This window comes from Entelurus aequoreus, linkage group LG04 (assembly GCF_033978785.1).
Source record: "Entelurus aequoreus isolate RoL-2023_Sb linkage group LG04, RoL_Eaeq_v1.1, whole genome shotgun sequence".
In the NCBI taxonomy this organism is placed as follows: domain Eukaryota; kingdom Metazoa; phylum Chordata; class Actinopteri; order Syngnathiformes; family Syngnathidae; genus Entelurus; species Entelurus aequoreus.
Window position 1 is genome coordinate 25325304 of NC_084734.1, and position 27705 is coordinate 25353008.

Sequence of the window (27705 nt, forward strand, 5' to 3'; positions counted from 1 at the left end):
TAGGGGTGTGGAAAAATATTGATTTGAATTTGAATTGCGATTCTCACGTTGTGCGATTCAGAATCGATTCTCATTTTTAAAAAATCGATTTATTTATTTATTTAATTATTTATTTTAAAAATATATATATATGTATTTTTTTTTTTAATTAATCAATCCAACAAAACAATACACAGCAGTACCATAACAATGCAATCCAATTCCAAAACCAAACCCGACCCAGCAACACTCAGAACTGGAATAAACAGAGCAATTGAGAGGAGACACAAACACGACACAGAGCAAACCAAAAGTAGTGAAACACAAATGAATATTATCAACAACAGTATCAATATTAGTTACAATTTCAACATAGCAGTGATTAAAAATCCCTCATTGACATTATCATTAGACATTTGTAAAAAAGAAAAAAAAAAGAACAATAGTGTCACAGTGGCTTACACTTGCATCGCATCTCATAAGCTTGACAACACACTGTGTCCAATATTTTCACAAAGATAAAATAAGTCATATTTTTGGTTCATTTAATAGTTAAAACAAATTAAATTTTTTGCAATCAGTTGATAAAACATTGTCCTTTACAATTATAAAAGCTTTCTACAAAAATCTACTACTCTGCTTGCATGTCAGCAGACTGGGGTAGATCCTGCTGAAATCTTATGTATTGAATGAATAGAGAATTGTTTTGAATCGGGAAAAAATCGTTTTTGAATCGAGAATCGTGTTGAATTGGAAAAAAAAAATCGATTTTGAATCGAATCGTGACCCCAAGAATCGATATTGAATCGAATCGTGGGACACCCAAAGATTCACAGCCCTATTATTTAGGTAGTTTGATAATTTTCCTCGACTGATGTACTAACATCACTTGGTTTATTTTGTACATACAGTATGTAGCATCATCTACAACAGGGATGTCAAACTCAAATACAGAGTGGGCCAAAATTTAAAACTGAACAAAGCCGCAGGCCAAGGTTGAACAAATTAACCTTTTAATGGACCCAAACAAGTTTTGCATTGAATATTGAACAAGCAAGGCTTATATAACTTTATAGTGACATGCAAAATCGAGTTTCAAATAATAATAATAATAAAAAAATATCAATGGCATATCAAATACAATTTAAATAAAAATTGAATGCCTCTTTTCTATTTGCAGCCTACTGAGGTAAATATCAACATTAACTTTTTCCACAGGCTAATAAATTTGAAAATAAAATAACAATGAATAAACCAACCATTCAGGACTTTAAACTGCTCAGTTTGCAACACACTGATCTAATCTGATGTGCCCAAGCCAGATACCTGCCATCTTTTCTTGGATGCTAGTTCATTAATGTTGGGGCTCAGGCTTTGAGCTGAGGCAACCTTCATTATCGAACGAAGGTGTTCATCAGTCATTATATCTCGTAGTCCACCCGGACCGCAGTCTTGGGGGCGTGCCTTAAAGGCTCTGTATTTAACATCCTCTACGAGCTGTCGTCACGTCCGCTTTTCATCCATTCTAACAACGTGCCGGCCCAGTCACAAGATATGTGTGGCTTCTGTACGCACACATACGTGAATGCAACGCATACATGATCAACAGCGATACAGGTTACACTGAGGGTGGCCGTATAAACAACTTTAACACTGTTAGAAATATGCGCCACACTGTCAATCCACACCAAACAAGAATGACAAACACATTTCGGGAGAACATCCGCACCGTAACACAACATAAACACAACAGAACAAATACCCCGCTACCACCAAACCCCGCCACCCTCCCTCCGTGCGTCGGTTGAGGTGGGCCTTGCCTATACCGGAAGTAGCGTGACGTCACAGGAGGTAGGATTCCTTACAATTTTCCGTTGTTTACAATGGAGCGAGAGAGATACGGACCGAGAAAGCGACGATTACCCCATTAATTTAAGCAAGGATGAAAGATTCGTGGATGAGGAACGTTAGAGTGATGGACTAGAATGCAGTGAAAGACATATCTTTTTTTCGCTCTGACCGTAACTTAGGTACAAGGTCTCATTGGATTCCACACACTCTCCTTTTTCTATTGTGGATCACGGATTTGTATTTTAAACCACCTCGGATACTATATCCTCTTGAAAATGAGAGTCGAGAACAGTGAAATGGACATTCACAGTGACTTTTATCTCCACAACAATACATCAGCGAAGCTCTTTAGCTACTGAGCTAACGTGATAGCATCTGGCTCCAATGCAGATAGAAACAAAATAAATAAATCCCTGACTGGAAGGATAGACAGAAGATCAACAATACTATTAAACCATGGACATGTAACTACACGGTTAATAATTCTCAGCCTGGCAAAGCTTAACAATGCTGTTGCTAACGACGCTGAAGCTAACTTAGCAACCGGACCTCACAGAGCTAAGATAAAAACATTAGCGCTCCACCTACGCCAGCCAGCCCTCATCTGCTCCTCAACACCCGTGCTCACCTGCGTTCCAGCGATCAACGGCACGACGAAGGACTTCACCCGATCACAGATGCATCGGCTAGCGCGTCTGCTATCCAAGTAAGTACTCCTTGTTGTGTTGCTACAGCCAGCCGCTAATACACCGATCCCACCTACAACTTTCTTCTTTGCAATCTCCATTGTTCATTAAACAAATTGCAAAAGATTCACCAACACAGATGTCCAGAATACTGTGGAATTGTTCGATGAAAACAGAGCAGTTTGTATGGTGACACATTGGGTACGAATACTTCCGTTGCCGTCGTGACGTCACGCGCATACGCATCATCCAAAGACGTTTCCAACCGGAAGTTTAGCGGGAAATTTAAAATTGCACTTTATAAGTTAACCCGGCCGTATTGGCATGTGTTGCGATGTTAAGATTTCATCATTGATATATAAACTATCAGACTGCGTGGTCGGTAGTAGTGGGTTTCAGTAGGCCTTTAAACTTTCATGCAGAGATGGAAATCACCACTAAGTCAATTGACCAACACTGTATTTATTAAACAGTTATTAAGCAGTGGCACAAACATTCATGTCATTTCCAAAACAGAAAGTGCAAAATTGTCAGTCATTTTAAAACAAGCTATCAGTGCACTTTTGTGCATGATGTCTCTAAGATGACAAATCAAAACAACACTAAATTAAAGTGCACTTTTTGTACAGAACGCCACTACAATAGTTTAAAACAAATAAAGTGCACTTTTGTACATGATGTCACACAAGATATTTCAATAAGTGTCAAATAAAAATTAGCTGCTTAATAGGAAATCAAATTGTGTACGTCCTTCGCTATGTGGTAGGTTCCTGTGGACGTTATCTCTTTTGTAGTTGACTATTTTTTTCATACGGTGTTGATCTGGAAATGTTTGCCTCGACATTTTGATGGTGTGGCACCGAACGGAGATGTTGACATGCGGAGTAAACACTCTACATTCTCTAGCAGGTGACTTTTCAAATGATGCTACATATTAGCAGTAATGCTACTTTTTGTAGCAATGCTTTTTCCCCACACTTGACAAATTACGGTTGTCTGTTCGACATATTCCCACTAGAAGCCAAACCACCGCCAGACGATGGACCCCCTGCTGTTTTTCCTGGGAATTAATTCTTCCTTCATTTATTACCAGATTCGCACCTTCTTTCTCTCGTATTACCACTCGCACCACAGCTAACTTTAGCCATGCTGCTACCTCTCTGCTGTGCGAGGGCGTATACGTATGTGACGTATGACGTGACAGTATGTGACGTGTGTAAGAAGATGCGATCGCTGTCTGTGAGAAGGACAGAAAAGAAAGAGTGGGAAGAGCCTGCAGTGTAATGTCCGCAGCTGAAAGCAACTGCGTGAGAACGTATACTCGAATATCACGATAGTCATTTTCTATATCGCACAGAGACAAACCCACGATATATCGCATATATCGATATATCGCCCAACCCTACATGGAACCATAGTCAGTTGTTTTTTTAGGGGATGTTTTCCTGCAAAGGGACCAGGACAACTGATCCATCCATCCATCCATTTTCTACCGCTTGTCCCGTTCGGGGTCGCGGGGGTACACCCTGTGTATGGGAAAGAATAAATGGGGCCATGTATCGTGGGTTTTGAGTGAAAACTTCCTTCCATCAGCAAAGGCATTAAAGATGAAACGTGGCATCAGAAAGGGCATTGAAGATAAAACGTGGCTGGGTCTTTCAGCATGACAATGATCCCAAACACACCGCCCGGGCAATGTAGGAATGGCTTCGTAAGAAGCATTTCAAGGTCCTGGAGTGGCCTAGCCAATCTACAGATCTCAACCCCATAGAAAATCTTTGGAGGAAGTTGAAAGTCTGTGTTGCCCAGCGACAGCTCCGAAACATCACTGCTCTCGATCTGCATGGAGTGGGAGAACTTGCACAATTGCTGACTGACTAAATACTTTTTTGCCCCACTGTGTGTGTGTGTGTGTGTGTGTGTGTGTGTGTGTGTGTGTGTGTGTGTGTGTGTGTGTGTGTGTGTGTGTGTGTGTGTGTGTGTGTGTGCGCGTGCGCGTGCGTGTGCAGAGTTACAAATGTAAAAATATTTGCAATTAAATGCAAATAATCGTTTGTGCATGCGCATGTATGAATGTATTTATGTATGTATGTATATATGTATGTTTATATATACAGTACAGGCCAAGAGTTTGGACACACCTTCTCATTTCAATGCGTTTTCTTTATTTTAATGACTATTTACATTGTAGCTTGTCACTGAATGCATCAAAACTATGACACCTGTGAAGTGAAATCTTTTCAGGTGACTACTCATCGACTCATCGAGAGAATGCCAAGAGTGTGCAAAGCAATAATCAGAGCAAAGGGTGGCTATTTTGAAGAAACATATAATTGTTCAAATTCTGTGTACACCTCCATACGTTGTTGCGGCCCCTAGGTTCCAACAAACAAAGAATCATTCTGATCAGGCCCAAATTATCCTTCAGTTCAAACATTGCAGTTGAAGGCAACTATACTGCATCTCCTGCGATCAAAAAGGGTACAAGATAGCACTATAAGTGTTACAGATGCCTGGCTTATGTGTTTGTACCATGGAGAAAGTTGACTAACCCTCAAATGATTATCTTCTTCACAGGTTATCCGAGAGGGATTGTGTCGAAATTATTGCCAGACTGATTCAAGACAAGAAACTTGATGTGGTGCACACACTTGATGGAAAGGAGTATGTCACCCCAGCACAGATCAACCGAGAAATCAGAGATGAACTTCACGTTCATGGAGGTCAGTCTGAAAACCAAATTGAATGTGTGTCAATAACTGTTAACAATACAATAATTAATACAACAATATTAAAATAATTAGGGCTACAACGATGAACCGATTTTCTTTGATTTATATTCTGTTAGGGGTTTAACAGTATTGTAGAGGGATTTCAAAGTCTTTACAATAATACCGTGACTGTATCAAATTAAAACTTGGTGTTTAGTTTTTTATAAACTGCTTTAGTGTTGGCCGGGTCTGAAAATAAACATCTCACAGAATCTTGCGCAACGCAGGATGGCAAGGTGGGTGCGTGGGATGCCGTAAGCAGGAAGGGAAGTGTGTTCATAGTAGCAATTGTTGTTTTTGGGCATTTCATCAAGTTATGTTGCTAACAAACAGACAAACAAACATGAACATAACCTCTTTGGCGCAGAACATAACCGCTTTGGCGCAGGTTAGAAAGTCTGCCTTCTGCAAAGCAAAGTGTCTTTCGTCTCGATCGTTTCCAAGGCGACACAGCCAGCCGGTCACATCGCAGCGCACGGGGGGAACCACAAAAAAAACTGTACACAGCCAGAAATACGAGTGAACTGAAAAACGACTTGATAAATCCTCAATCCATCCATCCATTTACCACCGCATTGTCTCTCTCGATGTCGCGGGGGGGTTGGAGCCTATCCTACTGGGCTCGGATGGAAGGCAGTATACACCCTGGACAAGTCGCCAGCTGTCATTGACTAGATATTTACCTTCTTATGAAGCACCCCCCGCGGTCTCGAAAGGGACAAGCGGTGGAAAAATGGATGGATGGATGGATGAAGCATGGGCTATGACAATTGTCAAATTGACACAATTAAACATTCAGAAACATCAGTTTACTTTTAATTGACGGTTTACTCATAAATCTGAGGAAAAGACATTCCTAAAGATAGATTTTGCAACCCCTGAATGGGTCGTGGCAAAGAACGGACGAATTTGCAAAGCTACTCGGCCATTCGGGATATGGGACAAGAGAGAGCTAGTAATTGTAAATTCAAGGGGAACTGCACTTTTTTTGGGGATTTTTGCCTATCGTTTACTATCCTTATGTAAGACAAGCACACATATGTTTTTATTTTTTTATGCATTTTAATAAGGAAATCAATGACTTTGTTTTATTATTTCAATAAACCTCAGTGTCAGTCGCTTTTCAGCCCTCCGCGTCGTCGTCTTCGTCTCGCTCTCTGCCTCTTGCGCTCAGCATCCGCTTCTCGCTCAGCTGCGTGTCTTGCTGCTGGCTCTCTCTTCTCTCCGTTCGGCCTTCCATGTCGTCTTCGTCTCGCTCTCGGTCGCTTCCGCTCTGCATCCACTGCTGGCTCTCCAACTCTCTCCCTGTCTCTCTCGGCTGTCACGCTTTTATACATATAGAGGGGATTACCTGATTGTGCCCCGCTGCCCGATCCACGCACCTGCTTGGATCTTGCTGTTTGGACACGGGTCCGCCGGCCACGCCTCCTCGTCGCCATCTTGGAGCGGGCCCCGGTGTGCCCTGCCCCGCTGTTGGACTACTGGCCAGGCCTCCTTGCCGCCATCTTGGAGCAAGGCAAGGCATACCGGAGTGTGCCTTGCCTCGTTGTCGGACTGCCGGCCCCGCCTCCCCACAGTCCTCCATCGCCGGACGCAAGCCGGGCTTCCGACCGGCTGAGCCTACTCCCCCCCCCCACCCCCCTCCCCCCCATTTCGAGGGAGCGGGAAGTGGGGACGGTCAGGTCCCCCAGTGGCCCCGGTCTTCTCCTCCTCTGTGTCCTTTTCTTCTTCTGTGTCCTTTTCTTCTTCTGCACCTTTTCCTTCTTCTTCTGTATCTTTTTCTTCTTCTTATGTATCCTTTTCTTCTTCTTCTTCTGTATCCTTTTCTTCTTCTTCTGTCCCGTGTTTGCCTTGGTCTTTTCTTTGTTTTCTTTGTCTTTTTCTTCTTCTTTGTCTTTTTCCTTCTTCTTTCTTTTCCTTCTTCTTTGTCTTTCCCTTCTTCTTTGTCTTTTCCTTCTTCTTCTGTATCTTTTCCTTGTTGAGCACACGAATGGTTTTCCTCCCGTCCCGTGCTTCTTCTTCTACTCCTTCGGGGGGCCACTCGCCGCCCCCCCCCCATCTGGTCCGCCAATGCTTGCAAGAGCCGACTTTGCTGTCGGCTGCTTGCCGGTAGCCTATGATCGCCCACAGGGGATCTTCCTCCCCCGCCTCTGGTGGTCCGCCCCACGTCGGGCGCCAAATGTGACAGTCTCCGCCTGTCGTGCGGGTTCGCAGGACCACCAAGGAAGGACATTGTCAAGAGCAGGGTTGACTTTGTTTTATTATTTCAATAAACCTCGGTGTCGGTCGCTTTTCAGCCTTCCGCGTCGTCGTCTTCGTCTCGCTCTCTGCCTCTTGTGCTCAGCATCCGCTTCTCGCTCAGCTGCGTGTCTTGCTGCTGGCTCTCTCTTCTCTCAGTTCAGCCTTCCGCGTCATCTCGCTCTCGGTCGCTTCCACTCTGCATCAACTGCTGGCTCTCCAACTCTCTCCCTGTCCCTCTCTGCTGTCACGCTTTTATACAGAGAGGGGATTACCTGATTCTGCCCAGCTGCCCGATACACGCACCTGCAGTCCATTTGGACGCGGGTCCGCCGGCCACGCCTCCTCGCCGCCATCTTCGAGTGGGCCCCGGTGTATGCCCTGCCCGCTGTCGGACTACCGACCACGCCTCCTCGCCACATCTTGTGACTTGCCTAAGTATTTTGATAATTTTAAGATTAAGATTAAAGATTAAAGTACCAATGATTGTCACACACATACTAGATGTGGTGAAATTTGTCCTCTGCATTTGTCCCATCCCCTTGGGGAGCAGTGGGCAGCAGCGGCGCCGCGCCCGGGAATCATTTTGGTGATTTAACCCCCAACTCCAACCTTTTGTTGCTGAGTGCCAAGCAGGGAGGTTATGGGTCCCATTTTTATAGTCTTTGGTATGACTCGGCTGGGATTTGAACTCCAAGCAGTTGGCAGCGCATTAATTTCAAAAACGCATCACAACGTTCGCTTTTTTTTTCGACAGCATCACCGATTCCTACTCACTGCAGACTTCATGACAGCCGACAAATATAATAAAACATCACTTACTGTACAATGTCTGTCGTCAGTCTGTTAGGATGTTGATATTTTCCCGTTTAGTTGAAGAATGACTCATAGTCCTCACGAAGGGTGAAAAAAAATGGGGGTGCAAACTATCATCTTTCGCATGGCTTTCTCGCTATCTACGGGTCTAAATTGTCTGTCAAAGTTGACCAACTTTTCAGTTTATGTCCACATCATTTTACTATCAAGGTGAGATGCGTTGTTTATTGAATTAACTTTCACAAGCTCCGAGGTGAGAAAGCAGGGGCTAATAAGCTAGTAGAAACAAGCTTGTTAGCTCTCTGTGACAATGCGCCACTAAAAAGAGTTTGTCTGCGTTAGCCCTTATAATAACAATTTCACTAATACGTGGTTTGAAATTCAGGCCACAATATGTAAATGGAGTATTGTTGGCGCTTTTTGAAATGTTCTTTTTAAAGGTCTTTATGAGCGGAAAAGAGGGCCTCACATTAGCTCCGTTGTAAGCTGACTTTTATTTACGTTTATTTAGGAGTTAGAATGCCTTAAAAAAAATACATCTGTTTTCTTGTATATACATAATGATTGTGAACGATAGGCAAAATAAATAAAAAAAGTGTACCGGTAGTTCCCTTTAACACAACTGTTAAATAACTATTGTAACGACCTGCTGATGGTATTTTTTCTGTTCATGTGTTATTGATGTAAGATATTGAGTAGACAATATCAGTTTTCATGCAAATGTTTAAACACTGTTGCTTTATTTCATACATTAATTGGTGCATTTCAAGCACATTGTTTGCTCTACTGTGCTCGAGGACCCTCCTCTTCAAAAGCTCACCAATCACAGCTCTGCGGACGCGGAGCTTGAATTAAGTCAGTTAAGTGACGTGAGAGTATATAAACCAGGCTCAAGTGCAACTAAAAAATGTAAATACGCGGACATACTGTAGTTTACTCACAGTCGCTGCGTTAGAACGCACCTAAGAGCGGTGGGTGTCGTGGAGAAATACGTTTTGATTAATGCACACGTTAAAAGTGCAATTTCAATGTTAAAGATGTGCTTTTATTTGGAAAAAAGAATGTTTATGGCATGCATAGCTTGCAATAGCTTTTTATGGCATGCATAGCTTGCAATAGCTTTTTATTTGAACTATTTGCCTTTAATGTGCATTGAGGGTATAAAATATGTTTTAGCCGAACACTTGATTATTTTAAACAATCTCATCGATAGTTTACTCAATAATTAATATAATCGATAGCTGCAGCCCTAAAAATACTCGTATTCTGTATCGGGCTGCACAAAATATCGGAAAAAAATTGCAATCTCAATTTACACTAGCATGCAACATACAGTGGTGCCTCGGGATACGAGTTAAATTGTTCTATGACGCAGCTCGTATCTTGAAAAAATTCAATCTGTGCTTGCCCCCACCAAACACCACAATTTTACATGTAACATGCCTTAAAAAAATACAAAAGAAAAACTGTAGATATTGTATGAAAAACAACACAATATAATTCATTATAAACAACTAGTTTTTTAAAGTAAGGTAATAAATAACCTGGGAGGGCGGACCTTCACATTATCTACTTGGAGCTTCTTTTCCGTCAAACACAACATCGGCAGCGTCTCCTTATTTTCATGAATAAATGTCATAAGGTGCATTTAAAACAACATTCTCCTTCATGTAAGTTTGCTCTGAGTTTAAATATACAGATACATAATGAACGTTCATTGAACATGTAATAGATCACTATATTGATGCAAAGCTTAATGTTGGACCAAACAAATCCGGAAGCGACGTCATTTTGCACATTTGAGAAACCTTGGAGGGGACCGCAGATGTGGAGGACCCCCCTCCTGGGTGACCGGTGCAATGGCTGCCGAGTGGATACGGATACTAAAATGGGCCTATTTAAAGGGTAGGGTGTATAAATGTGTGTATAAATATCGTTTTCGTTTTATCACTCCCGCCCTACGCTCGTTTGTTTCTTGATGATTTATTTTTTTTACTCAATAATTGTCATATAGTTCTTCTCAGCACAGCTTTTCACACTTAACTTTTTTTCTTTCCAATGGATGAAAAACCAAGTTATGTCAATCTCTAGCTTTAAGCTAATACTAGTGAGTAAGGCCTGCTGCATTTGTCGGATCTTACTGGGTTTACTGTGACATATGCCAGCTTGCGGTGGGGAGGTTTGTAACCCGAATTTTTGTTCGCAACCTAAAGCATAACAATTATCCAACAGACCAGACTGTTCGCACTCCGGAAATCTCGTAAACTAGGACACTGGGGGGTTCGCATCAAATAATTGAATTTTCTTGTGTATGCGCTGTCAAAAAATTGTCCGAGAGAGTTGCAGTGTCAATTTTTCAATTCACCATCTATAATCTTGCAGCCCTGTCCTGTATTCTATTGTTGCCAGCATAACACAAATGTTGTATTTTTCAGGGCGAATCAACATTGTGGAACTCCAGCAGGTACTGTGTAGTCTATTGAAAACTTGACATATGGTATCTTGGCTTCAAGTTGGAAGTATAACATTAGGTATTGCTAGCTACTCTACTCTAAGTGTTATGATCTTCTTTCTTCCAAAGTCCAAAATGTGATAAAGTCATTTTGGTGTATTCTTACTATGCACAATTTAGTGCTCAGTGGTGCATTCTTTAGGCCCTTTTCAACCAAAAATTCTGAACTTTTGGTTCCTGGAACCAGAGGTTCCTGGATCTGTAGGTTCCTGTAGAAGTGTGTGGTTTGTGTTTCCACCGCAGTTCACAGTTCAGGGTAGTTTCTACAAATCAGGCTGATGACGTATGAGGAGTGGTTTAATATATTTCTATACTGATACCATGTAAATAAACAGACATTAGGTCACAGTTCTTTTACTAAAAAGTAAGTAATTGAAATACAAAGCAATCATATACAAAACAAAATATGGTTTATAAAATAAAGTGTACCGAATTGTTCATAAAGAGTCAGGCTTTTGTCCGCAATGTCCAACAGAAAGTTTTCCGCAATGTCCAACAGAAAGTTGTTATTGTTTTTGGATGATGTGTAGCTTTTCAATTGTAAATATTTATATTATGGTCTTCTTCTATACAGATTGTCAATGTGGATTGGGTCCATGTTGAAAATAAAGCGAATGATATTGCAAGAACTGATAAAAATATTCAGCTTGTGCTGGGACAACTTATCGACAAGTGAGTATGACTTTACCTATTCTTGTTCATTTGGATTAATCTCTCGCTTTCATAATTGAAATTACGGTAACTTTAGAAAGAGGCCACAATTAGGACACCATTTTATTGTCAGAATATCATTAAGGAAAATGTTTTTAATGTACGTCATTTATTTCCTTAAAACTTGGTAACCATTTTATCTAAAGTCCCTCCGGGGTGTATTTTAAAATTTGCCAGCGAGCACAACATTTGGAGTCACTTTACTGATGTGTGCACTGACATATGCGTTGACCTGATCACTGACCGTACAACAATTCATGGTTAAGGTAAAGGAGCACATATGATCAAAGAAATGTGGGATAATAGTAATATTAAATTCATCTTATAACATGCTTTCTTTATCTAGAATATCAAAGTGCTACTGAGGGGAGATAATACAAAATATTATGTAGGAACATCAAAGGTTAAAAAGAAAACCTACGGACATTTTTTAGTCATGTTTTTTTTAAAAGAAAATAAGTGCGATGAGGTGGCGACTTGTCCAGGGGATACCCCGCCTACCGCCCGAATGCAGCCGAGATAGGCTCCAGCATCCCCCGCGACCCCGAAAGGGATAAGCGGTAGAAAATGGATGGATGGATGGATGGGAAAAAAAATAAGACAATTGTTTTAAGTTTTGTTTAAAAACAGCTGTTGTCTTTGGGGCCCTTCGGTGGTCAGGGAGGGCATTCCACAGTCTAGGAGCAGCAGCGGAGAAGGCCTTGGTTCTTTGAGCTTGGAGGTTGTATGTGGATATAGAACGGAGGGAGGGAACGTATGGAAGTCTGAGGCGTATGGAGGTATAAGGTGACATGTCCATGAATTAATGCACTGGTGGGTAGGAAGGGAGACCTTGTATTCAATTCTGAGTGAAATGGGGTGCCGGTAAAGGGACTTCAGGATGGGGGCGATGTGGCCAAATTTGCGCACCCTCATCAGGATCCTGGCAGCGCCATATTGTATGTATTGAAGCTTCTGGATACTTTTCCCAGGGATCCCGATGAGGAGTGCAGTGCAGTAGTTCAACCTGGAGAAGATGAAGTTGTGGACAAGCTTCTTGGCACTCACCTAGGGGGAGGGGGAACTGAGTTTGGTGATGTTTCTGAGGTGGTAGAAAGATGTTTTACAGAGATGTTTGATGTGAGTAACATCCAGATTGGTGACAGATGTGGAGAGGGAGATGTTTTACCCAAAAAAGTAATGCTGGTGATGCTGGAAGATGTGTGCTGGATGAAGTCTGTTTTGCAACTCTTTAGCTGAACAAAGTTTAGCCTCACGCACCCCTCAATCTCCTCCAGGTCAGTGTAGAAGGAGAAGAAGAAGTGAGGCTTGTCTTTAAGTTAGAACTGTGTGTCATTAACATAACAGTGAAATTAAAGCCAATGCCTGCTAATGAAATCACCCAGGAGGAGCATGTAGATGGTTCCCAGCACTGAGCCCTGGGGGATACCGCCGTTAACATTGTGGGTGACATGCGATATGCTCAGTTCTGCCAGTCAAATATTAGGTTAACCAGTTGTGAACATGTCCTAATAGTCTAATGGTGTAGTGCAGGCGGTGGGGTAGGATGTTGTGATCAGTTGTATCAAAGGCTGCTGTGAGTTTAAAGAGGATAGGTAACCAGTGTGTGCTGCCATCGGGAGGTCTTTGGTGACCCTGACAGGGTTGTTTCTGTGCTGTGGCCAGTGTGTGGAAACCAGACTGAAACTTCTCAAAAGGGTTGTTTTGTTTGATGTAATCCTGCAGTTGAGCTGTAACTTTTTTTCCCTAGAACTTTTGACAGGAATGGAATACTGAAGATTTAAAGATGCTGTGTCCTTGCTGCATAAAGTCTGGTGTGTTTCGCTGGACACATTCTTTGGAATCCTGCCACATGTCCATCCAAGATTACTTTTGTAGAGTAATTTTTTTGATAGATGTGAACAATTAAGGGTTGAACTTTTTTCGTGGTTTTTTTGTGCTACCTTCATATTTTCCAAATCGGCCTTTGTTCTGTGGTCTACAGCACCTACCTGAACCATTTAGCGGAAGAAACAAATGACAGACTACAGGAAACTGGTTTGATCAGCATTGCAGAGCTTTGTAAAAGCTATGATCTTCCTGGGGACTTCTTAACTGAGGTGAGTGAAACTTTTGCCATTCTTTTTCTTCAAATAATTACTCAAACTGTGAAACAGCGGGTCGTCTATGACTACTAGTCCGTTAGAAAACTGACAATGAAATTGTACTCATTGTAGTTCTCCTTGAAGAATAAGATTACTTTGGATTTTGCCAAAAAGGTTTCAGGTAATATGTCAAGAGTTTCCGATATTTTGGTCTGCGAAGGGCAAAGGTAAGATGGATGTTGTAGGTCTAATGATTGAGGATTATTTAGTTCAATCAGTCATGCCTATATTAATTTCAAAGTGCAGCGACCCACATGTCAGATGTGGTTGAGGTCAAAGGCCCAATTGACAAATAACTCATGTTGATCTTCAGTTGAAGAAGTGACTACTGGCAGGTTGTTTCTTTTCATGCACAAATTGTATGCATGTTCAAAATAAAATAAAAGCAACACCAAATTGGATGTAGTCTCTCATAAACACTGCTTGGGCTGCAGCTATTCAATATTTTAGTAGTCCAGTAATTTATTTATTAGTTTGTTTGATTAAACCAATTAATCAGATACAATTGTATTTAATTTTAGGGAAAAAAGTTGAAAAAAATCAACGATGTTCCTATTTGCCATAACTTTCATTCTTGTTATGTTAAATGTTCCTGTTTACCTGAGAGCATTACTCATGAAGCTACAAGTAAAAAACTGACTGCAGCTTAAAACCAACAATTGAATAAATATAAGAAACAAATCAAACAAAAATGCTATCTGCTAAAGTATAAGGATGTTGGTTAGGTAGTTTTTACCCAGTTCGAGACCTAGCCTCCGATGCCATACTGTTCTAATATGTTAATCAAGATTTTATCATTAATTGTATCAAATGCTTTTGTTGGGTCCATAAACACTGCAGCTCCACACTTGTTTGTGCATTGATAATTTCCTCCGTTATTTTGATTAGTGTCATCGATGTTGAAATGTTAACTCTGTATCCATATTGGCTGTTTGAAAGTATTCCACTTTTATCTATGAATATGTGCATTCTCTTGCAAAATATGTATGGTTTCTGAAATTTTGGGAAATAAAAAAAAGGTCTATAATTTATAAATTGGTGTTTGTCTCCAGTCTTTGATACAACTTTTGCTATTTTCATTTTGTTTGTTCATTTATGGTTCTGAGATTTCTTCCATAACCCTTTCTATCATTTCCATATCAATTCTGTTAAAGTCAATTGAGGTCTTGTATTATTTCCTCTTCTGTCATTTATGTGAGGAAAATCGAACTAGGATTTTTGCTTATGGTATCATTGAAGTCCTCTATTGACAATGAATCTGGAATATTTTCTTCCAGTCATGGTCCATTATTTACAAAGTAGTTATTGAAGGGTTCAACCACTTTGTTTATATTGTCCATTTGTACATTTCCATCTGAGAATAAGTATTGTGGGTAATTCTTCTTGGAATCATTCTTAATGATTCTGTTTAGGATGCCCTATGTTGCTCTCATATTGTTTTTGTTCCTGTCTAATACGTGGCTGTAATATTATTTCCTACATGTTCATAAGATGCCCGTTGGGTTGTTTTTATATGTTTTGTAGCCTACTTATTTTCTGCCACTATAGACCTTTGTGTTATTAATGTCCTATCTGATGCGTTTTCCTTGTTAAAAACAATTTGTAATCCCTTTATCATTCATGGTTAATTTCTCTTGTTATGCTTCATAGTAAGTTGTGTGCATGAACAATGTTTGTCGTCGAGCATAATGTAAATATTTAGAAATTACCATATACTTAATCTACATAATTTTCATTAGATGCATTGTCCCAATTTTGTTCTCTCAGATCAGTCTTCGTTTTGAAATGTTTCTACTATCATTTTTATACCAAGTTATATGTTGTGATATATATCATTATCACAGGAGGCAGCAATATATATTGAGATATAGATTTTAGGTCATCCCCAGATGGAAGAGAGAAATATGTATTCTAAATTAAATGTAACTTTTTAAAGTAAATGTACCTATAAAGTGGTGAAAGCAGAAATTCTGACTTTGCTCTTTTTCATGAACCATAGGAGCTTACAAAGCGTCTTGGGAGAGTGATCCAGGGAGAAATGGATCAGTCCAATCAAGGGGTCATATTTACTCCTGCCTTTGTTGCTCGCCACAAGGCCAAAATAAGAGGTCTATTCAGTGCCATCACACGGTAATATACTGAAGTTCAAACCATTAACCTAAACTGGATTGTGTTGTGTTTATACATTTGAAATTATTCAGTTACTCTTGAACTTTTAGGCCAACACAAGTGAGTGGCATGATTGGTGCATTTGGACTACAGGAGCACTTACTATATTGTAAGGAAAAACTGCTTTTCTTGTTTTTTGTTGCTGCTGTTGATGCTTGTTACCATGTTGTAACTGTTTCCATATGTCCAGCTGTTGTAGAAGAACTAGTGAATACCGGGCGCCTTAAAGGAACAATTGTTGGAGGGCGTCGGGACAAAGCTGTATACATCCCCAATATCTACTCCAAAACACAAAACACTTGGGTTGATTCTTTCTTCCAACAGAATGGATATTTAGGTATTTCTTTTATCTATATTTTTTTTTTCTGAAATCATTCTATTTACTTTTAAGTATGCATCCTTGGTTATTTTTGGTTATTAGGGGGGAACGGTATACCATAATCACAGTTTGGAAATTTCCTTGGTCTTAAAGTCAATGTTCAGTGTGTCCTGCTGTGTAATTGCACATTTTGTAAGTACAATAGTGTAAATGGTATGCTTGTAATTGTTTCATAATGCGAAAAACTGAATTGTTTAAAACAAAAAGCCTAATTAAAACTTTATACATTAATTTAAAGACTAATGTTTGTGTTATCGTTAACTTATTAGTAGCAGTGTTACAGATTTTTCTTATGACATACCAGGCGTCCTCAAATCTTACAGGCTAACCAAAAAATTTCAATAAGCTCCATTTATTATTTGGGTACGTCAGGTTACATCTGTGTTGGCCCTGCGATGAGGTGGCGACTTGTCCAGGGTGTACCCCGCCTTCCGCCCGATTGTAGCTGAGATAGGCTCCAGCGCCCCCCGCGACCCCGAAGAGAATAAGCGGTAGAAAATGGATGGATGGAGGTTACAAGTAAGGCAGTCAAACGATTAAAATATTTAATCGCAATTAATCACATTGTTTATAGACAACTCAAAAGTAATCACTATAATCGCAGATATATACAATTTTTCATCATTAATAAGTGTACCCTAGACAGATCATTTTCAGGTTTTAACACTATGAACGGACGATTAATTTGCTTTAATGAGATTTATTTAAAACTTAATGCTTTTTTAAACAGCTCAACACAAAAAGGACAAACATGATTTATGATAATAATAAATGCCTACTGTGTGTTGGTGTCTTGCCAGATTTTATATTTTTTTAGAAATACAGAATTTGTATACCTGCTTTAGGAACACTTGCATTAGGGGAGGAGCTATACTTCCATGTTTATAACAGTTTCACGCATAAATACCACAAAATGTGAATTGTTATGAACATGCTTTGATTGTCGAAGGACTCGACCAAAACATGTTATAAAATAATTTACACATATTCCTTAACTGATGTACTAGCATTTATTTAAGTGCAAATATCACAAAATAACATTACAAAACATCTCTGACAAATAGGGATGACTACTTTTCACATTTAAACTGGGAATAAATACTCAATGGTACCAATTTGTGTTACTTTTGTGTATGTTCATGTGGTAAAAATGTTTTATTTGTGTAATGATGAAATCTTAAAATGTTTAAATGTAACATATTTATTTCTCTATCGATCAATCATCAAATACATCAAAACACTATCCAATTATTCATATAGTAACATGTTTGCAATTGTTAAGTGTTATGTTGAAGAAATTTGCTAAACTACAACAATGCCATGTTACTTTCTTAGTATTGCACAAAATAAAACCTGGATTCATGTACTGCTTTCTTTTTCCATCTGGAAAATATTTCATAGGGGTCAATGTTGGCAATTAGTTTAAAAACAAATAAGCAAAAGAGGATGGAGTAAAAATAAAGACCTTTTTTTCAAAAGTATTAAAACTACAAATGAAAGTAAAGCAAACACTTTACATTAACATTACCAAGTACAGAACAAGGAACCGAGCTGATTATGATAACTATTGATAGTTAAAAAGCAAATCTAATTATTAAAGTAGGCTTTTACCAGGAGTAGACGTAGATGATGATGATGTCGCTGTTATCGTCACCAAATACAAACGTGTATTAACGGCGTTTCTTACCCCGTGTTGTTGTTGACAAGTCACTAAATGTGCCAAATGCAGGAGTTGCAGCCGTACATCTAACTTGGCTGCACTCTTCAACCATGAGAAAAATCCTGTGAAAAAGAGTCCTTTCTTGGCTTTCAACCTGATATTTCCATAAGGTCGCCTTTCCTTTGTCCATTTCTGCTCGTGTGTGGCTCATCAGTAGCAAGTGAACTACAGCCAAATTCCCCCCGCTACGGCATTGCCCGAGGGTCAAACAGGACGCGTTTGAGTTAATCGGCCGTTAAAAAAATTAGTGCCGTTATTGAAATTTATAGTTAACGCGTTATCGCATTAACTTTGACAGACCTAGTTACAAGCAATTATACTGTAATATTAAAAAAAATGTCATGTTCATCCAAAACATCTACTTAAATAAAATTTAATTTTAATTTTGACGTAAATATAAATAAAAACAAATATAAAACAAAATACATACCTCTGTCATGAATCTAAAATAAATATACAAGAAGGGCGTTAAAGCACTTTCCCTTTTAAGTATAAAGACAGAAAGCCAAAAGACAGAAAATGTGTGTGACAGGAATCCTACTTTTTTAGTGCTACTAGATTTTATTGCATTTAATTTGTTGTTCTCACCTCTAAACATCGGTTTTCTTAGAATTGCAGATTTTCACTGTCCTCTTTTCTTTTACAAGCTAACTTTAAACATGCTATTGTTGTGCTATCTATGCGCTGACAGCCGTCGAAGTGTCGATACGCAAGAGGCTACAAAAATAAAAGTGACAATGTGCCGTATTTTGGGCCGCATCATGTAGGGGCATGGTTAAGCGTATCAAAAAACAGCATTTTTGCTTACTTTTACCTATAGTCGGCCTGTGTTCTATGTCCCAATATTGTAAATTAAAATCCTCAGAATAAGTCTCACAAGAAAGTTACAGCATAAGATGCCTAATATTTACAGCATTGTTGTTTGGGTTTCTTTGTTTTGACCTGTGTAATATTTTTATGGTGTGTTTCACAGAATTTGATGCATTGGTCAGGCTGGGCATCCCAGACCCCAACAGTTACATTAAGAAGCGCTTCAAATCCAGTAAGCTGCTTTTCCTCAGAGCAGCCTGTGTGGGCCAGGGACTGGTTGACCAGGTAGAAGCCTCTATAGAGGAAGCTGTAAACTCTGGCACATGGACTGACATACAGGTACAGTCTGTAGATTTATTGTTACCTCATCTCTGGCAAGTTTCTAATGCTCTGTCATTTATGACTGGTTTAGCCAATTTTGCCAAGCTGCCTGTCTATGGAGGACATTGGGATGTTGATCAACCAGGCCATGAGGAACACAAATGTGCACTCCACGTGTACAGTATTGGGAGACACAATTGTAGTTACTGAAAAATTCATCAGTGAATGCCTTGGTCTATTTGACGACGCCATACATAAGAAAGCTCAGAAGGTATGTAAGTCAGTTCAGTTTACCGTATAGAGCGCACACCCACCAAATTTTAGAACAATTAAACATTTTTCCATATATTAGCCACACCAGACTATAAGCTGCTGATATATACGTTGTGAAATGAGACATTTACACAAAGATTTTGTAAATATTTATTTGCTCACCTTAATTGTTTCCTAACGGTGCCGGCAGTAAAACGGCTGATCAAACATTGTCATGGACCCACTTGCTTCTGAAACTAGCTCTCCTAACAGCTAAACAGACTCAATAAGTCCATGGTGTCGATTTGGTGAATTTGCCGAGGAATTTGTGAAACTAAAACAATACAAAAAGAATGCCGTTGTATGTTAATACCAACACATATACTTGTAAAAGTGTTAGCTTATTAGCTGATGTTAACAACGCTAGTTTCATTACATTACGATAGCACCTACAAAATATGCATGAAAACACTACGATCAAACATGTGACATTTTAGTCAATATGAATTGTTTAGGTTATATTGTAAAACTTACAAACTTTGCTTAGAGTGATGAATGAAGAAACAATACGAGTAGAAACGTTATAGACAACTAGTAGACTGAACGGCACTAATACTCTCACTTCAAGGCACAAAACAGAAGAACATATTGCAGACTTTCAACCCGCAGCACCTGCAGTGAGCGAACTCATCCAAAAGATGGCACCACAGCACAAAAAATCACACCATTTCAGTTTCTGTCAGTGTTACTACTATGTAAGTTTGTTGTATACAAAACATTATGGCCGCTAGCAAAGAAAAATCCATAGATTAGACGGACCGTTGTATAAGCCGCATGGTTCAAAGCTTGAGAAAAAGGTAGGGGCTTATAGTTTGGAAAATACTGTAATTTGCTTAGAGTGTTTGGACTCTGTGTGATTCCTTCTCTCTTTCTTGGCCCTTGGTAGTAAGTTAACTAGGTCAGCTACATGAATAGTGTAACAACATTCAATCCACATAACTTACTTGTCTAGTGGAAACAAGATTTTAAAATGTGCAAACATGTCCAAGTGAAGAATACAACCTTATTGTAGTGTGCTGTGGCTCTTAGGAGGTCAAGAGCAATCCAGTGTTGCTGATCACGGAAGAGGATCTGAAGCAAGCATCTGTGGTAACTGAAAATGTAGGGCTGTCAAAAAAAGAAAAGAAAGAAGTAGAGCGCAGGAAAAAAAATGCAGGTTTGAATCTTTTATAGTTGATTTCTAATTTAAACATTTGTGTTTTATGTGTATAAAGATATGTGCATTTGCATTGTCCTGTATACCTTATACAGTGTTGCAGCTACTGGAACTTTATTTCCCTGAGAGTACACACTGAAGGGATCATTAGTTATATCAAATCTAATCTACTCTGTGATTCATACTGTATATTATGGTAAATGTTTTCTCAGAGGGCAGTGGCACTGTAAAATCAAGTGGAGGAGGCAATGCCAGAGAATTCCGAACTCGTAAAACAAAGAAGAAGGGAAGAAAAGATGACGACAGCGATGAAGAAACCAGACCTTTGCAGAAAAGTATACACGCAAATCATTCTTACCTATGCCCGTGGCTGCTACTCTAACCTTTATAAACACACATACAGTCACGATCAAAAATTGACATACACTTGTAAAGAACATAATGTCATCGCTGTCTTGAGTTTCCAATAATTTCTACAACTCTTATTTTTTTGTGATAGAGTGATTGGTCACAAAAAACATTCATTAAGTTTGGTTCTTTTATGAATTTATTATGGGTCTACTGAAAATGTGACCAAATCTGCTGGGTCAAAAGTATACATACAGCAATGTTAACATTTGGTTACATGTCCCTTGGCAAGTTTCACTGCAATACGGCGCTTTTGGTAGCCATCTACAAGCTTCTGGCAAACTTCTGGTTGAATTTTGACCACTCCTCTTCACAAAATTGGTGCAGTTCAGCTATATTTGTTGGTTTTCTGACATGTGACCAACAAGTATGTGCTCCAATCACTCTATCACAAAAAAATAAGAGTTGTAGAAATGATTGGAAACTCAAGACAGCTGTGACATTATGTTCTTTACAAGTGTATGTAAACTTTTGACCACGTCCTGGTGTCCGTGGTCTGGTAAACTCCTGGTGCAGATAGCTACTGGGATAGTGTTTCTCCACCTAGCTCCTCTGTACTCAGCCATGCATTCATTTGTGTTTGTGCGTGCGATGACTGGGGATGTGGGTCATCGGGGTATTGTTTTTAAGTCTAAAGCACTTGGTGTTGCATTTCTTTTATATATGAAAAGCACTTTATAAGTAAAGTTTGACTGTAGTATGGAGTAGGGCTAGAATAAATAAGTTGTGCTTTCTTTCTACTCCTTTTCGGAAATATGTGTGTGGCTGTGGACTCGGGATGTAACTATTGTGACTTGGTATGCATGTTTAATTAAATAAATGTAAATGTCTTTACCCCTAAATTAGTTACTGCATGTCAACTGTCTTCATGCAAGATACAGTTAATTGTAGTTGCACAGCAACTAATTCTGGGGGTTTGCTTTCTCCACAGATCTTAGTAAAAAGCAACAAGCCTCGTTAATGACCCAGGAAGAAATACTAGCTGTGTTAGAAGAGCGGGTGACTGACTGTCCACAAGAAATCTGTTCTGAGCTGGCAGAGCTTTTAGTACGGTAATGCATATGTATTTGGCTTTTCTTCCTTTTGCATTTTCTCAAACTTCCAAGTTTAAGAGCAAACAATTCCCTTTCTCTGCAGGCCATTGAATAAAGCCTACCAGGAGGTGCTACAGAGTTTGTTCATGTCTAGCTCCAGCTTAATTTCAGGGGGCAACAAAAAGTCTGTTAAGGATCTGCAGGAGGAAATAACCAACCTGTACAACAACATCAGACTTTTTGAAAAAGGCGCACTTTTTTTCTCAGGTAAATTTACAGCTACAGTATTTACTCATTCCCCACATTTCAGCCACCACCATCAATAGCCACGTGTGCATGGGCAACATTTATTTAATCTTATCATAATTTGGATTAGAATGTTACTGTGTACATGGACCTTGAAAAAATTATCCGATTATGAAGTGCATTTTCATCCAAGACATGCACCTGGGGATAGGTTGATTGGCAACACTTAATTGACCCTAGTGTGTGAATGTGAGTGTAAAACTATTGAATTTGAATTATAAGGCACAGTCAGAAAACAAAGTCCTCGGATGGATTTATGACGTTTTTCCAATTGGTGACAACAGCGGATATCTCCCTAGATGGTAAAGATTTACCCGAAGACCTTTGCGTGAGCCTGCCATTGTAGTTGGACGTTGTAGTCAATATTGTACTTATTTTTCTCTATTGTCCTGTTGTGGGGCAGACTGGCTCGTTCATGCACATGCATCCTCCGCTGTTGCCATTTCAAATACAAAGTAGCATATAGTTTGAACTTATATCTGTCAGTAGATTCCATATGGAAGTACTAAAAACATGGCTGAAGGGGAGAAGACCCAGCCACGTGAATAAGACACAAACAGTGCATCCTAAAGTGACGGTCAGTTAGCGGTTTGAAGATCGTCTGTAAAACATAATCTGTGCAAAATTTTTTTTTTTTTTTCCAAATATTTTTATTGAATTTTGCAGACAATACTGCATAATGAATCATGGTAACAGCAAGTTGGAGTATCTGCACATTTTTCAATATATAACATAATAAACCCCATCCCTTACCATACCCACCCACTTAATTCCCAAGGTAATTGTTGCCTAGTGCCCACAACAAATATAGACACACATGAATATATGCAAACTTAGCTTCAATCTAACAAACTATATTGAAGTAAATAAAGAGTAAATAAGGTGAAATAAATAAATAAATAATACCTAAGATATGCAATAAAATATAACGTAAAAGTAAATAAACACAAGGAATGAGGGGGGGGGGGGGTCTTCAGCGGTCAGTTCTGTCTAAGTTGTGTTACCCGAATCGCTTGGGGTGATGTCAAGCTTGTCCCTAATAAGGTCCAGGAGGGGGCCCCAAGTTTTATGGAAAGATACCACAGATCCTTTCTGCGAGAACCGAAGCTTCTCTAATTGCAGACACCGCAAGACATCTTGTATCCAATTGTTATGGCTCGGCGGAGACGCAAGCTTCCATTTAAAAAGAATTGTGCGCCTAGCCAGCAGAGTCGTTAACGCAATGACATGACGAGCGGTTGCAGGTAAACCGTCCACCTGCGGAACGCCAAAAAGGGCAGTCAGCGGGCTGGGTGTTATTTTTCTATCAAGGGCCTGCCCGACAGTGTCAAAAATAGCCGACCAAAAACTTGACAGTTTTGGGCACGTCCAGAACATATGCAAATGGTCAGCTGGGGATTGTCTACAGCGGTTACAAGCGTCGCTATGGTTGGGGTATATTTTAGCCAGTCTAGCATTAGTGAAATGTGCTTTATGTAGTATCTTACATTGTATTAGGCCATGCCTAGCGCATATAGATGATGAATGCACCAGCCTCAAAGCTTCTCTCCACCGCCCGTCAGGTATAGGTGCCCCAAGGTCATGCTCCCAGGATTCTCTGGCAGGTGAAGTGTTGAGTGGATTCAGAAAGCAGATTTCATTATATATTACAGATATCAAACGTCGTTTGTCAGAGTCAAAGGAGAGAAACCGATCAATTTCTGCTTCTGGGGGGCGGTTGGGAAAATGGGGAAATTGTTTTTTAATAAAATGCCTTATTTGAAGGTATCGGAAGAAATGTGTATTAGGTATATTGTATCTTGTTGACAGAGAAGCGAACGAAGAGAACACTCCATCGTGGTACAGGTCGTTGAGGATTTTAAGGCTGTTAGTCGACCAGGTGCGAAACGCAGAATCAGAGCAGGCAGGGATAAAGGCGGGATTGTTCAAAATCGGAGCACCGCTGGAAGCTTTGTGCAGGCCATGATGTTTCCTAAATTGAGTCCAAATTTTAATAGTATTTTTAACAACTGGGTTTAGGGAGGTCCCCAATGAACATAAGGGTAGCTGTGAGCAAATCACCGCGTGCAGGGAACCATTAGACGATGCTACCTCTATGTGAGCCCAAGGTGGACAGGCGGCTGGGGAGTCGCAGCGGACCCAGTACAGAAGTTTATTGATATTGCAGGCCCAAAAATAATTTCTAAAGTTTGGAAGTGCTAGACCACCCTCCGTCTTAGGGAGCTGTAGAATGGCTTTCCTAAGGCGGGCTGGCCTGTTTTGCCAAATGAAAGCAAGAAGTTGTTGATCAAGGCCAACAAAAAATGATTTGTTGAGACATATAGGGATGTGTTGAAAGAGATATAAAAATTTCGGAAGTAAAATCATTTTTATGAGGTTAGTGCGGCCAACCAGGGAGAGGGGGAGGGCAGCCCACCTGGACAAGTCCGATTTACATTTGTCTAACAGTGCTTGAAAGTTTTTACGAAACAGCTCTGTGGGAGAATTCGAGACAAACACGCCCAGATATTTAAAACCGTCCTCCGAGATCCTAAAGGGGAATTGTGAGCGCGGGAGTGACCTTGCCAAATTATTCACAAAAAATAGTTCGCTTTTCTGAATATTCAGTTTGTACCCTGACAAGCGACCGAACTGATCTAGAATCGATAGTATATGGGGAAGCGAGGACGATGGGTCCGAAACGAACAACAGAAGATCATCTGCATATAGGGAGAGCTTATGAACCCGACCGAAACGAGTGATACCCTTAAATTCCTCCGAATTCTTAAGCCAAATAGCAAGCGGTTCAATGGCTATATTAAACAGCAAGGGTGAAAGCGGACATCCCTGCCGGGTCCCACGCTGGAGAGGGAAGTAAGCTGAACGGATGCCGTTAGTATGTACGGAGGCAAGCGGTGTCTCGTACAGGACTCTAACCCAAGAAATAAATTTAGGATCAAAACCAAATTTCTCCATAATAAAAAATAAATAGCCCCACTCCACCCTATCGAACGCCTTCTCCGCATCCAGCGCCACCACAACCTCCGGAGTATCAGATGGCGGAGTGAGAACTATGTTCAACAATCTTCTGGTATTGAAGAATGGATGTCTCCCCAGCATGAAGCCTGTCTGATCGGCCGAAATTATTGAGGGCATCACGGTTTGAAGACGCGTAGAGAGGACTTTCGCCAGAATCTTACAGTCCACATTCAAAAGCGAGATCGGTCTGTAGCTACCACAAGAGGTAGCATCCCTGTCTTTCTTAAGAAGTAATGAAATGGAAGCCTCTGACAGAGTCCCTGGTAAGCGGCCGGCGTTGAAGGAATCATTGAACATTCTTGCTAAAATGGGGGATAACAGTAATGAGTAAGCCTTGTAAAATTCAACTGTGAAGCCATCAGGACCGGGCGACTTTCCATTTTGCATAGATCGAATTGCCTCCTGTATCTCTGACGAGGAAATGGGTCTACCCAGCTCCCTGGCAATGTTTACATCAATGCAAGGATATGTTAATGAATCGAGGGGGTTGGGGCAAATCGCGGAGATAGGAGAACATTCAGAAGTGTATAATTTAGTGTAAAATTCAGAAAAACATTTATTAATATCAACTGGATCAGAAGTATAACTACCATCGGGTAGTTTAATTTTGGGAATCGACCGCGATGCGCAAGCAGCCCTGGCCCGTTGAGCTAAAAGTCGGCCGGCCTTGTCTCCATGTTCATAGAAGCATTGTTTGGATTGTCGCAGTTGTCTTTCTACTATGTGCGTCATAAGCAGGTCATGTTCCGAATGTAGCAGAATACGTTTTTTATACAGGGATGGAGATGGACAAACAGCGTATACATTGTCGAGGTCGAGGAGTTCTTTAGCAATTTCCGTCAGCCTAGCCCTCTCAGTCCTCCTCATCCTGGAAATATAAGCGATCACCTGTCCCCGGACAGTAGCCTTAAGTGCTTCCCACAAGATGCTATTTTCAATGTCAGGGGTGTCATTAAACTCAATATAGGTACGAATTTCTGTTTCAACAAAATCTTTGAACTTAATGTCCGAGAGCAAGTGAGAGCTGAACCTCCACATTGTGCGGCCGGTCACACCTTGCGGAAATTTAATGTCGACTGAGATTGGCGCGTGGTCAGAGACGGCTATCGGGTGGTAGTCGCATGCGCTAATACAATGCAAGAGATTGTTATCTATTAAAAAGAAATCAATACGGGAAAACGAATGGTGAACGTGTGAGAAGAATGAAAATGCCTTCCCATGCGGGTTCCTGAATCTCCAGGGATCTGAAAGTCCTACTTGGTTTGCATAAGATGACACAGCCTCTGCTGCTTTGGATAGTGTATTTCGAGTATGGGAGGATCGATCAAGAATCGCATCCTGGACTAAGTTAAAATCCCCGCCTACGATTATGCGGTGGCTATCGACGTTGGGGATCCTAGCAAAAAGTCTTGTGAAAAAAGTGTCATCATCCCAGTTAGGTGCATACACAGAGACTAAAATTACGGGTTTGTTCTGTAATGTGCCCGAAACCACAACATAGCGACCTTCATTATCTTCTATAACGTCTGCTGGCTCAAACATAACACGCTTATGGATAATTATGGCCGAACCTCTAGCCCTAGCAGAAAATTTGGAATGGAATAAGTGGCTCATCCAAGACCTCTTAATACGGAGAATTTCTGATGTCTTCAGGTGTGTTTCTTGCAGAAACATAATGTCCCCTTTAAGATGCTGCAGCCGAGTTAAGACTTTACCAATTTTGACAGCGTTGTTCATGCCCTTGGTGTTCCAAGAGATGATACGCACTCCGCCACTCGTCATCCTACCAGCATCCGCCATCTATTAGACCCCAACAGTAAATCTGTGTGACACGCCTTAGACCCCACGGGGAGGGACGGGAGGGAGAGAGGGAAGACATAGCAGCAAAAAAATAAAAATAACAAAATAGTACAAAACACCAAACTAGTAATGACAGAAAGACACATTTCAACAAACCCCAACAGATTAGAATGCAATTACCCTTACTACCCACCCTAAATAAGAACCTTATCTGAGCTCTCTCGCTCTTACTTAGCCTAACTTGACTAATGTTAACTTCCGGAGTCTCCTCCCTTACAGTAGCAGTAATGAACTCCATAAAGCGAAATAAGAATTTAAAGTGAGCCTACTATCATGAGACGCATCCCAACCTGAGTGTATAGTAATATAGGAAATATTAAACCGAAATAAACAAACAAGGCACATACCGAAATGTACAGTGCACTGCACCAGTAGCTTTAGTGATGTTTTTTGGACCAAGGAGTGCCTCATAATGTGCATACGAATAACTAGTTCGGATTAAAACAAATTAGGATGCATAATCAAAATGTGTTACAAATAGCTTGGCCCCTCAGGAAAAAGAAG

General features: G+C 40.3%; 1 protein-coding gene across 1 annotated transcript in view; it reads left to right on the top strand.

Moving 5' to 3' along the window:
• The window catches only part of ufl1 (UFM1-specific ligase 1), a 38688-nt gene that overhangs the window by 1003 nt on the left and 9980 nt on the right, over window positions 1–27705 (top strand). Inside the window, exons 2-14 of the mRNA XM_062044431.1 lie at window positions 5094–5239; window positions 10777–10805; window positions 11428–11525; window positions 13549–13663; window positions 15708–15838; window positions 15928–15986; window positions 16068–16214; window positions 18950–19125; window positions 19199–19378; window positions 20449–20575; window positions 20788–20910; window positions 21915–22035; window positions 22121–22284. Of these exons, the coding sequence (XP_061900415.1) occupies window positions 5094–5239; window positions 10777–10805; window positions 11428–11525; window positions 13549–13663; window positions 15708–15838; window positions 15928–15986; window positions 16068–16214; window positions 18950–19125; window positions 19199–19378; window positions 20449–20575; window positions 20788–20910; window positions 21915–22035; window positions 22121–22284 (1616 nt within the window). The remainder of the gene's footprint in view (window positions 1–5093; window positions 5240–10776; window positions 10806–11427; window positions 11526–13548; window positions 13664–15707; window positions 15839–15927; window positions 15987–16067; window positions 16215–18949; window positions 19126–19198; window positions 19379–20448; window positions 20576–20787; window positions 20911–21914; window positions 22036–22120; window positions 22285–27705) is intronic.